The sequence below is a fragment of the Mesoplodon densirostris genome, chromosome 2 (genome assembly GCF_025265405.1).
Source record: "Mesoplodon densirostris isolate mMesDen1 chromosome 2, mMesDen1 primary haplotype, whole genome shotgun sequence".
Classification (NCBI taxonomy): Eukaryota; Metazoa; Chordata; class Mammalia; order Artiodactyla; family Ziphiidae; genus Mesoplodon; species Mesoplodon densirostris.
The window spans coordinates 121,553,969-121,566,363 of NC_082662.1; the positions used below are offsets into that span (position 1 = coordinate 121,553,969).

A 12,395-nucleotide genomic window follows, 5' to 3' on the forward strand; every position below is an offset into this window, starting at 1 on the left:
GGAAATGTGTACATAGCAAGGATCTGGAGATGGGAGTTTTCTCAGAAATAGAGTAGCAGTGATGTCAGTTTCATCTGTGTGTTTTTTCCTGCCTGTGCCACTCATCTTTGCCCTGTAGAGACAAGTCCCTGTGAGTGTCAGTGTTTCTGGGATGTGGCCCTGGAGACAAGGAAGTGGACTCACAGAGCTGGCTAGTTTCTTATAGCAGCCATAGCTAACTATTGCCCCTCATGCCATAGCAGCTGGGACGCAGTGCCCTTTGTCATTGTCTGTCCCATCCATCGTCTTTAATATGTGGAAGCAAGCTGCTTTTACAATTAAAAAAATAAATTTTTGACCCTAAATTTCCTTCTGATTGAACCACAGCTTTTAACCTGTAAAGTGAAACAGCTTCTTAATTATACAACTGAAAACAACATCCAGCTATCTCAGTTAAGATACAAAAAGTTTTAAACATTATTTAGTTCTTGTTTGAGTTCTTTTATTTCACACTCCCCCCATCCCCATTTACTTCATTTTAACCATTTGTTGAATAGTTAAACTGAAATCAAAGTTTGGCCCCAAATGAGATCATGGAATTAGAAATAGGTCCTGCTGAAATTCTTAGGACTAAAGGATGCCCTCATAGAGTAGAAAAAGATTACTTAAAAATGGGAGATGAAAAGAAAGTATTTTTTTTTTTTTTTTTTTTTGCTGTACGCGGGCCTCTCACCGCCGTGGCCTCTCCCGCCGCGGAGCACAGGCTCCGGACACACAGGCTCCGCGGCCATGGCTCGCGGGCCCAGCCGCTCCGCGGCATGTGGGATCCTCCGGGATCGGGGCACGAACCCGTGTCCCCTGCATCGGCAGGCGGACTCTCAACCACTGCGCCACCAGGGAAGCCCGAAAGTATTTTTTTATAAAAGAGGGAAGAAACAGCTTGGAGGTATTCTGAAAGAATGGAAGCAAGGATGCTGAATTTTGACAAAATGACATTATTTTTATTTTTTACCTGAATACCTACTCAACAGTGTTAGCTACCAGAAAGATGCTTGACTAAAGAATTAGGGGACAGAGCTGTGTGGGGCTGATTTGCCTATCTCCTGAGATTTTACATTTGGTGACAGGAGTTCCTCTGTTTTCTCTTCTCGGGCATCCAACTTTCTTAGTTTTTTTTTGGTATCTTTGTGGTATTAGAAGGGAAGTTATATTCAGGTTGGCTATGTGTTCCTCCGGTTCAAAAACACCTTCAGTTCCTGGCACACCAAATCCTTTAGGGGTTCAGGTGGGGCTAGGTTATATACATCTTATCAATGGAATGGGTCCTCATTTTCCCATTTGGTTTTATAGGACTCCAAGAGGGTCTGGACCAGATCTCTTGAGCTCTTTTGATAGAATCTGATACATATCTACATCTCTGGCTGGAGAGATATGTGCTCCATCTTTTTAGTTCATCTTTTACCTGAATTAGTCTGCCATCCATCTACCCTCAATAGTTCGTTTATTCATTCAGCCAGCAAGCATTTGTAGGCCTGCACACAGACCTTCAGGTACTGTTAGTATCCCAGGTGCTGAAGTAGCTTACACAAGAGAAATAAGTCATTTCTTACAGCCTACTGTGAGATTCAAGATGCACATACATAAAGGTAAAGTAACATCATCAGGCAGTATGTATTAAGTGTGTGGTATAAATAATAATTACCCTAGGAGGCAGTGACTTATCACAGGTCTAATAAATTTATTTATTTTTTTATAAATAACTGAATGAGAGCAATCACTATGAAATGCAGTGGTCAAAGGAAGGTTGGGGCTTGAGTTATGTCTTGGAGGGTGGGTATGATTTGGATAGTTAAAGGGACCATAGTTGAGAATGACTTGGAATAATCTAACGTACATGTGTCTGGCCTGGTTTGAGTGGGAAGTAGCAGGACAAGTGAGTTGGAGTAGGGTATAGAGTGCCTTGAAGGCTCACTAAATGGTTCTGTTGACAGAAAGATTGGGTGTGGCTAACGTCAGAAGCCCTCTGATTTTATTGACCCCACCAAAGCTTCAGACTACATATTTGGTAAAACAAAGGACAATATGTTTTGAGCCTGCAAAAGAGTAGATTTTTGTGTGCCCTGTATCTTACTGGTAAAATTCTTGAAATGGTGAAAAACCTTGAAGTTAGTGACTTTAAGCATATTAAAAGCACTATTTATTGACTTTTGTGTTACGTAATTTAGAAACTCAGGATCGCAGGTGGCTGTAAATGTTAGAACGTGATCTAGAGGAAGCAAGTGGTGACTTTGGTCTTGCCTTCACTTGGGTGCATTCTGCCTTAGCTCTTAAAAAAGGGACCTTGGTGAAAGTAACCGAGAAGCACCTTGAAACATTGAATAAATCAGCTCAGCTAATCTAATCTAGGAGATTTGGGCTGTACTGGGAAATAATTTAACTGACCTTTTAGTCCAATGGAATTTTCTGTAATGAAGGAAATGTTCTATATCTGTGCTATCCAATTTGGTAGTCGTTAGCCATTCATGGCTACAGAGCACTGGAAGTGTGGTTATTATGACTGAGGTACTGAATTTTAAATTTTTAATTAATTTTTAAATTTTTTATTAATCTAAGTTTAAATAACCATATGTGGCTAGTGGCCACTGTCTTGGACAGTGCAGCTTTAGAATGTCGGTCAACGTTAGTACGTAACATGCAAGGCTGTGGCAGGGTTAAAATGAAATACGAAGGATTCAAAATGCCTCACAGTGAGCCTGGAACACAGTGCGTACTCAGTAATTAGTCCCTTCTCTATGAACTTAAAATTTGGAAATGATAAAAAATGATATGTACATTAAGGGATAAGTATGTCAATGTTGGCAAAGTACTTTGAAGAGCTACTGGTGATTACCCCAGATAGTGTCTTTTGGACCATGATGATTTCATGTTAACTTACTCCTCAGGGAATTAAGTGATCATGAGGGTAGGATCTGTTCTATTTGTTTAGGAGAATTTTGTTATCTGCAGGTTTCTCAGAGGGAAATTATGGTCTGTATCTTCGCTCTGGCAAGTAACATGGGAAGCAGAATCTTGACCGTGTCTGATTTTTTTTTCTTAGCTTGAAGGATGCCAATGATGTACCAATACAATGTGAAATCTCTCCTCTTATCTCCTATGCTGGAGAAGTAAGTTTGCTTTTTGCTTTTTTCCCTATTCTTTTAGAAGTAGGATTGTGATATTGTTTTATGTTGAAGTAGAGTTGTCCTTAGAGAAAATACGTCATTTTCCAGTGGCCCTGCCCTGAGGAGCTCGTCCTGGGAATGAGAAACCTTCTCTTTGAGAGTTCCTGTTATGGCTTTGCATCTGTCCATTAGTTGCCATGAACAGAATGTTTAATGTTTACTTCATTTCACCTACACATTGAAATGCAATGGGCTTTTAAAAAATAAACCTTGTTTTTTAGGTAAATCATCTGTCATTTTTTAGTGTGATGTAATTTTTCCTTTCAGTGGGCCTGTTTTGTTCATATGCTTAGTACTTTCACCTTTAAGACTGGGGGATGTAGGGACCCCTTTATTCTAATATGTAATATTTTTTTCTGGAGATCCTTGTCAGATTGTTCACTTCTAGCATCAGAAACAGCCACCTTGCTTAGAATGTTAACTCTACTGAGTGATGATTATAAGGAAGAATGATTATCATCTTATTAACTTTAAAACTTTTATTATAATCAGAATAACTTTCCCTCTTTTTGTTGTTCGTTTTATGCTTCCATAAATAGGTCATTAAGCCCAGTTTAAAAAGTATACTAAGTAGATTTTTTATTGACTTGTAAATTCTGTATCTCAACCCAACTTGGCATTCATGCTTTATATCATTATTATAGCCATTAAGTCCAGCATTACATGACTAGTGTCCACCAGTTTTCTAACTGTGTTTCATTTCAACCCTTCTTGTAGGGACTAGAAAGTTATGTGGCAGATAAAGAATTCCATGCACCTTTAATCATTGATGAGAATGGAGTCCATGAGCTGGTGAAGAATGGTATATGAGCCAGATACCAAGTTCCACCACAATAAGAATAGCTTTTATTTTTGATAGACCGACTGTGAACCTACAGGACCTCTCCTGGAATACTCAGTTTTCCATATCCACAGGCTTTCATTTTAATTGTTGAACTCTCGTAACTACTACATATTCCCCAAGATCCAGATGACTGAACTTCAGAAAGTGTTTTTATGATTCTCAACTGATTGAAGGTCTTATTTATATTTTTCAATTGTATACTTTTTTTTCCAAGCTAAGGAAAACATTGGCCATCTAGGAAATTTCCTACAGCTTACGTGTAGTCAGGGTGTTCAACATCACTTTACTTGGAGCTGGCAGCGTTTGTTTTTGAAGTTGTACATAGTAATAATATGTCATTGTACATGTTGAAAGGTTTCTATGGTACTAAAAGTTTGTTTTATTTTATCAAAAATTAAATTTTTTTAAGAAAATGATTGGACAATAAAATGAACTTTTCTTCTTGTCTCTGGAGTGTCATTTGTACCTTGAGGGAATTATTCCATTGGGAAAATGTGAATCTTTGGAGAAACTTTGAGATAATGCAAAAAATCAAATTGATACCTCTGTGACTGCAATCTTCTAGTTTTTTTTAATGAATATCTAATTTTGAACTTTATCCTCCTATCACTTTATAATAGTGGCCCTCAACCAGAGATGGTTTTGCCATCCTCCAAGGGACGTTTGGCAATGTCTAGAGACATTTTTTGTTGTCATAACTGAGAGGGTGGGATAGTAGTACTGGCATCTAATGAATAGAGACCAGGAATATTGCTACCCATCCTGCAATGCACAGGACAACCACCTATAAACAAGAATTATCTGGCCCAAACTGTAAAGTTTGAAAACCCTTGTATATCATTGGCTATTCTCTTTTGCTCAAATATTTGGTGGCACTTGTGATTTCAAAAGAATATAATTCCTGCATTTCCCCAGGTGAGTTAATCACTACTATTCCAGTTTTGTTCTGTGTTTTCAGCTAGAGGATTAAACCGACAAAGGTGGTTTTTGGACTTCCCTGGTGGTCTGGTGGCTAAGACTCCATGCTCCCAGTGCAGCGGGCCTGGGTTGAATCCCTGGTCAGGGAACTAGATCCCACATGTGTGCTGCAAATACGTGTACTCATGCCACAACTAAAAGAGCCCACATACCGCAACTAAAGATCCGTTTCCACAGCTAAGACCCAGTGCAGCCAAATAAATAAATATTTTTTTTAAAAGATGCCATATTAAAAAAAAAAAGACAAAGGTGGTTCTTTAAATATGGGCTATAGATCATTGGTTGTTAGTAAGGATTCTCTATGTCTAACATGTAGTTTGCATAAAAATGTTGAGCTTTATAAATACATTTTATATAGCCTTTAAGTACTGACCAAAAGCATAAAAATTGACATCTGAATAAATGAAAAATTCTAAAAATTATGTCTAAAGGAGAGATTAGTAAATTTTATTTTCCATTGATAAGTTGTCACATGATAGAATGTCATGGGTGGGTCTTTTGTTCTTTATAAGTACAAAGTTTAAGGATCACTTTTTTTTTTTGAAGACTGTATGATATATCTATTTAAAATTTTTGTATGTGTGTGCTAAGGCTTAAATATTGTGCTAGCATATTTTCTGTTTTATTTCAATAACAGCCCAATTTTGCTGTTGTTATCTGTTCCATTTCTCAAAAGGATGTGAGGTTTGAGTTCTTCATCAGAACAATCTCCAAAATGGATTGTGAGTACAGAACTGCCGAGTCTTTAGCATCTGAATGGTATGCTTCATTTCCTTTTTTCTGAACTTCCATCTGCTATTTCCTGTCTCCCTATCTTTAAGATCATACTAATAGTGCCAGGGGAGGGGAGCACTGGCAGTATGGGGTTGTGGTAGTGGTTTTATAGGGGAAAAATGGCTGGGGAACACTGGGTATATTAAGGGCAAAGAGTTGGAAAGCCTCTGAGCCATGAAATTATAAGGTGATAGCATTATGTACCTTCATGAGCCCTTGTCAAATTATTGTTCTAATTCAGCAAATATAGAATTGGGTAAAATGTTTATCAAAACATGAATTAGAATCACTTGGCAACAGCATGGGGGAATTTATGTGAGAGTTAATAATCACTGAGTTTGGTTAAAATCACCCTTGCTGTGTGTTAATAACTTTGCTGATAGCCACAAATGAATGTATCAACCCAATAGAGCGTGATATTTGAATATTTCTTTTTCCTCAGTTTCTCTCTTCTCAAAATTGATCCAATTTTGATGTCTAAAAAGGAATTATTAGTGTTATCTATAAGATGGTGAACAAAAAGAATTCCATTTTCAATTTCTAGTCCTTCTATTCCTAGAAGTTCAGGCTGTCACTGGTAATATGTGATTTCATTTCTAACTCTAACTATCTCCAGCATTTCCTCTTGATGATTCATCATGGTACAGTAAGATCTCAGTTATCAAGGTAAAAAGAGACAAGGAAAAGTCATGCATAACCCAGGAGAGTGACTAAAACACAAATCATTCAGTTGGCTTAGAAGTCTGTTCTTCCTCTGGCTGAGACTGATGCTTTTGCAATTCATGATCCTCTTTGGAGCCCCGATTTAGGAAAAGCATGTTGGGAAGTGATGAATGAATGAGTCAGCCAATAAAGGTTGAGTGCCTATCACATGTCCAGCACTACTAAGGGATAAAAAGTGTAACATAGGTCCTCTCCTTACAAAGCTTACATTCTGCTTAAAGAGATAAAATTAACACACTTAACACGTTGGGAAGATAATCTAGTACTAAAATGTAAGGAATGAAAAGTTCAGTAACAGTTAAAGGTCATCGTTATGACCTGGAGTTTGGTGTGGCAGAACTCAACAAAGAACCTCCTCATTTCCCTTCTCAAATTGGGGTCAGAAGTTTATGTTCTAACAAGAAAATGTACATCAATAATTCTAACATGTATTATGAAAAGTCAGTGAGGTTTTTAGTAATCAGAACCCTGTTATGCCCCTAGTAAGCACTCAATGTTTACTCTGACTTATTGACTTTAATTGCCTTAAAATGCAAATGTATATTGTGATTCAGAAATGGATTATTAAAGGGAGATTATTATTCTGGGAAGAAGGAGTCACTTACCTGTGTGAAGTTGCCAGGTTATGCCCAAGTTATGGGTTAATAAAATCTGTGGCAGTGATTTTCTAAGTGTGGTCTCCTGATCAGGAACATGAGTATCACCTGGAAACTTGTTAGAAATGCGAATTCTCAGAATTGCTACATTACACATTTGTGGATGGGGCACAGAAATTTGTGTTCTAACAAGCCCTCCAGGTGATTCTGTTGCATACTCAAATTTGAGAACCACTGCCATAAGAGAATTCAGGGTGGCTAATCAAACGTTCTGAGATGGTACCAAAAAGAGAACATAAATTAGGGGAGAAACAGAGTTTCCTAGAGCAAGAATAGTTGAGCCAGAAACTAAATAGATATGTCCATTGTGAGCTTTATTCTCTAAAATACCAAGGGAACTCTCTTGCATTCCTATACACTAATGATGAAAAATCTGAAAGAGAAATTAAGGAAACACTCCCATTTACCACTGCAACAAAAAGAATAAAATACCTAGGAATAAACCTACCTAAGGAGACAAAAGACCTGTATACAGAAAACTATAAGACACTGATGAAAGAAAGATGATACAAACAGATGGAGAGATATACCAAGTTCTTGGATTGGAAGAATGAGCATTGTGAAAATGACTATACTACCCAAAGCAATCTACAGATTCAGTGCAATCCCTGTCAAACTACCAACTTCATTTTTCACAAAACTAGACCAAAAAATTTCACAATTTGTATGGAAACACAAAAGACCCCGAATAGCCAAAGCAATCTTGAGAAAGAAAAACGGAGCTGGAGGAATCAGCCTCCTGGACTTCAGACTATACTACAAAGCTACAGTAATCAAGGCAGTGTGGTACTGGCACAAAAATAGAATATAGATCAGTGGAACAGTATAGAAAGCCCAGAGATAGACCCACGCACCTATGGTCACCTTATCTTTGATAAAGGAGGCAAGAGAATACAATGGAGAAAAGACAGCCTCTTCAATAAGTGATGCTGGGAAAACTGCACAGCTACATGTAAAAGAATGAAATTAGAACACTTCCTTACACAAAAACTCCAAATGGATTAAAGACCTAAATGTAAGGCCAGACACTATCAAACTCTTAGAGGAAAACATAGGCAGAACACTGTATGACATAAATCACAGCAAGATCCTTTTTGACCCACCTCCTAGAGAAATGGAAATAAAAACAAACAAATGGGATCTAATGAAACTTAAAAGCTTTTGTACAGCAAAGGAAACTACAAACAAGATGAAAAGACAACCCTCAGAATGGGAGAAAATATTTGCAAATGAAGCAACTGACAAAGGATTAATCTCCAAAATATACAAGCAGCTCATGCAGCTCAATATCAAAAAAACAACCCAATCCAAAAATGGGCAGAAGACCTAAATAGACATTTCTCCAAAGAGGATATACAGATTGCCAACAAACACATGAAAGGATGCTCAACATCACTAATCATTAGAGAAATGCAAATCAAAACTACAATGAGGTATCACCTCACACAGGTCAGAATAGCCATCATCAAAAAATCTACAAACAATAAATGCTGGATAGGGTGTGGAGAGAAGGGAACCTTCTTACACTATTGATGGGAATGTAAATTGATATAGCCACCATGGAGAACAGTATGGAGGTTCCTTAAAAAACTAAAAGAAACTACCATATGACTCAGCAATCCCACTACTGGGCATATACCCTGAGAAAACCATAATTCAAAAAGAGTCATGTACCAAAATGTTCACTGCAGCACTATTTACAATAGCCAGGACATGGAAGCAACCTAAGTGTCCATTGACAGATGAATGGATAACGAAGATGTGGCACATGTATACAGTGGAATGTTACTCAGCCATAAAAAGAAACGAAATTGAGTTATTTGTAGTGAGGTGGATGGACCTAGAGTCTGTCATACAGAGTGAAGTAAGTCACAAAGAGAAAAACAAATACCATGTGCTAACACATATATATGGAATCTAAAAAAAAAAAAAGATGCTTCTGACGAACATTGGGGCAGGACAGGAATAAAGATGCTTACATAGAGAATGGACTTGAGGACACGAAGAAGGGGAAAGGGAAGGTGGAACAAAGAGAGTAGCATTTACATATATACATTACCAAATGTAAAACAGATAGCTAGTGAGAAGCAGCTGTATCCCACAGGGAGATCAGCTCGGTGCTTTGGGTGCTTTGTGACCGCCTAGAGGGGTGGGATACGGAGGGTGGGAGGGAGGCTCAAGAGGGAGGGGTTATGGGGATATATGTATGCATATAGCAGATTCACTTTGTTATACAGCAGAAAGTAACACACCAGTTTAAAGCAATTATACTCAATAAGGATGTTAAAAAAAAAATACCAAGGGAATGTACAAATACTGGTAGAATAATGGAAGATGGGATTTGCAAGGCCTGACCAGTACAATTATAATCGCTGGAACAGTGGTTTCCAAGCCCTGTAGATTCTCTGAATCACTTGGAGAGCTTTAAGAAAAACATACTCCAGTCCTAGAGATTATGATTCTCAGTCTGGTGGAAGGCCTGGGTAGCTAATTTGTAAAAAACATTCAGTGATTGTAAAGGGCAGCCAGAAGTGAGAATCACTGACTTGGCGATGTTGACTTAATTTAGAAATCAACAACCAAGGGTGAGAGGGGAAAAGTTTGAATGTGTTCTGGCTTTGGAAAAATAGACAAGGGGTGGGGCAAAGAGTGAAGAAGATTTCACTTGACAAGAACAGCACAAACAGAATGGATGGATGGGGCCAGGAAACAAACATTCTGGAGACGATTTGATTTTGCAGATATCTCAGACTGCTAGAAAGGAACCACCCTAAACAGTGCTCTTTCTAAATTTTATCCATCTTTGGCTTAGCATTTCCTAAAACAAGGGATGATAGGGGACAAGAGAAAGTTAATGAATAATTTTGTTTAAAAATATATTTCAAGCTGAATGAGAAGTAAAAAGTAAAACGATGTGTTAAGGTGATGGCATTATGGGTGGGGTGTTTTTCTCATAAATTTTTGGATAATTCATTCTTAGTAACTTTATGATAAAAAGTTTTTCCTTTTATGAAGGCTCAAAGGATAAATAAACCGTGGGTATTCACATTAACTAGTTAGGTACAACTGTGAGAGAACTTGGAGGTAAAATGGGCTGTGGTAAAGTTGGGGGGTTGTAAACGTACCTTCAGATAATGGAATATTGACAGTGCACTACTGTAGTGTAGAACAACATGGTCTTCATATGCTGTTCTCTCTGAGCTTGGGCATTACTTGGAACGTCTTTGTGAAATTTGATGATGTAATTCAGAGTGGTGTATGAAGCAAATATGCTATAAGAATTCAAGGTAATCCACTTGGAGTTAAAGCTTTTCTGCGAGAGGCTTAACATGAGTCCTCTAGTGTAATACATGAATTCAGTATTTTATTATGGCCTGTTAAAGATGAGAGGCCTAATAGGCTTGCCAAAAGCTCAGTGAGTCAGTGTTGACACCAAATATGTTTATATAGACATAGCATTTTCAAAGTTCTGAACAAAGGACAATGTAAGAATGAAAAGTCTATCATTATAGCTTCATGACTCATTGTTTCCACATCAGTTTCCTTATTTCTATCTCAGTGACTCTACTTCTCAGGAAGTGTTCCTTCACAGATTTTCTTCTGGCAGGCAAAGTTGTTTTTGTTTCTTTTTTTAACAAAATGATGTGTAGAACTCATAATATATATTTTTATATGGTAAAATATATAACATAGGTGATATGAATAAGATTGAAATGAGACTTGACAGATTTTCTTTTAAAGTTTAAAATTTCTCCTAATTTATGTATTTATAAAAGATCTGAAATTTGACAGAAGGGAGATTAAATCTCATGAACATACAAAGTGAGTAATTAAGTAATGATAACTATGCCCAGCATTTCATTATGGTGCTTAACCGTGAGCCAGGCATGTATTAAGCATGTTATGTACATTGTCTCATCTAATCCTTATTACTTTCCTATGAGGTGAGAACTCTTACTGTTTGGTCCATAAGGAAACTGAGGCTTAGAGGTTAAGTAAATTGTTTAAGATTTTATATCTATCCAGTAAGAAGCAAAGCTGGAAAGTGAACCCAGAGTCTGAATCCAGAGACCCACTCTTTTTGTTAATTTTTTAATCAGAAAATTTCAAACATACACAATAGTAGAGAACAGAATAATGACCCTTTGTTATTTAGTTCCTAACAATTAACATTGGCTAATCCTGTTTCATTTAATTCCCACCTCCCAAACCCCAGTGAGTTACTTTAAATTTAATTCTACATAAAAACCTTAATATAATTCTTTAATATCATCTGCTATAGACTGGATGTTTGTGTCCTCCCAGAATTTATATATTGAAAACTAACCCTCAGTGTGATAATGTTAGGAGGTGAGGCCTTTGGGAAGTGATTAGGTCATGAAGGTGGAGTCCTCATGAATAGGATTAGTGCCCTTATACAAGATACCCCAGAGAGTTCCCTTGCCCCTTCTTCCCTGTGAGGACACAGTGAAAAAAGATAGCCATTTATCTATGAACCAGTAATTGGAAACTCACCAGACAGTAAATCTGCCAGCACCTTGATCTTAGACTTCCCAGCCTCCAGATATGTGAAAAGTAAATTTCTGTTGTCTACAAGTCACCCAGTCTATGGTATTTTTGTTATAGTAAGCCTGAATGGACCAAGACATCATCTAGTATCCAACCAGTGTTCACATTTCCCCAAGTATCACATATTTATCTTTTTAATATTGATTTATTTGAATCAGGCTCTGCTTGAGTTCATTTATTGCCTTTGACTATTTGTCCATTTTTTACCTATCCAGGTCCTCCTCCCTCTTTTTTAAAAAGTATTTATTAGTTGGAAAAAATTAGTTGTTTATCCAGTGTCATTTTGCAGATTTTGGATTTCATGTTCATGCTGTCCTTTAACATTTTCCTCTATCTTCCATATTTCCTGAAAACTGTAGTTGAATCTGAGGTCTGATCAGATTCAGGCTTTTTTTTTTTTTTTGATAAAAAATACTTTGTAGATGGTTCTGCATACTTCCAATACAAGTTAAGTCTGGATAATTCCTCCAAACCTCACTGAGGTCACCTTCAAATGAGATTGCAAGCCCTTTAAAGATAGAGGTACCCAGTGGTGCCCAGCAGTGGGAAAGGAGTCCAACTTGTCAAAGGAAGCCATTTCTCCAAAAAGCCTTGGTTCCTTTGAATAAGAAATGTTATTTAGATACTGTAAATATCTAGGCACTAGTAGTA

At 37.3% G+C, this 12,395-nt stretch overlaps 1 protein-coding gene across 4 annotated transcripts in view; it reads left to right on the plus strand.

The window, feature by feature from the left end:
- Positions 1-4,491, plus strand: part of UAP1 (UDP-N-acetylglucosamine pyrophosphorylase 1) — a 39,857-nt gene extending 35,366 nt beyond the window's left edge. For all 4 annotated transcript variants that reach the window (XM_060090847.1, XM_060090844.1, XM_060090845.1 and 1 more), the window contains 2 exons: positions 3,077-3,143; positions 3,918-4,491. In XM_060090847.1, coding sequence (XP_059946830.1) covers positions 3,077-3,143; positions 3,918-4,010 — 160 coding nt within the window. In that variant the 3' untranslated portion in view covers positions 4,011-4,491. The remainder of the gene's footprint in view (positions 1-3,076; positions 3,144-3,917) is intronic.
- Positions 4,492-12,395: the final 7,904 nt, after the last annotated feature.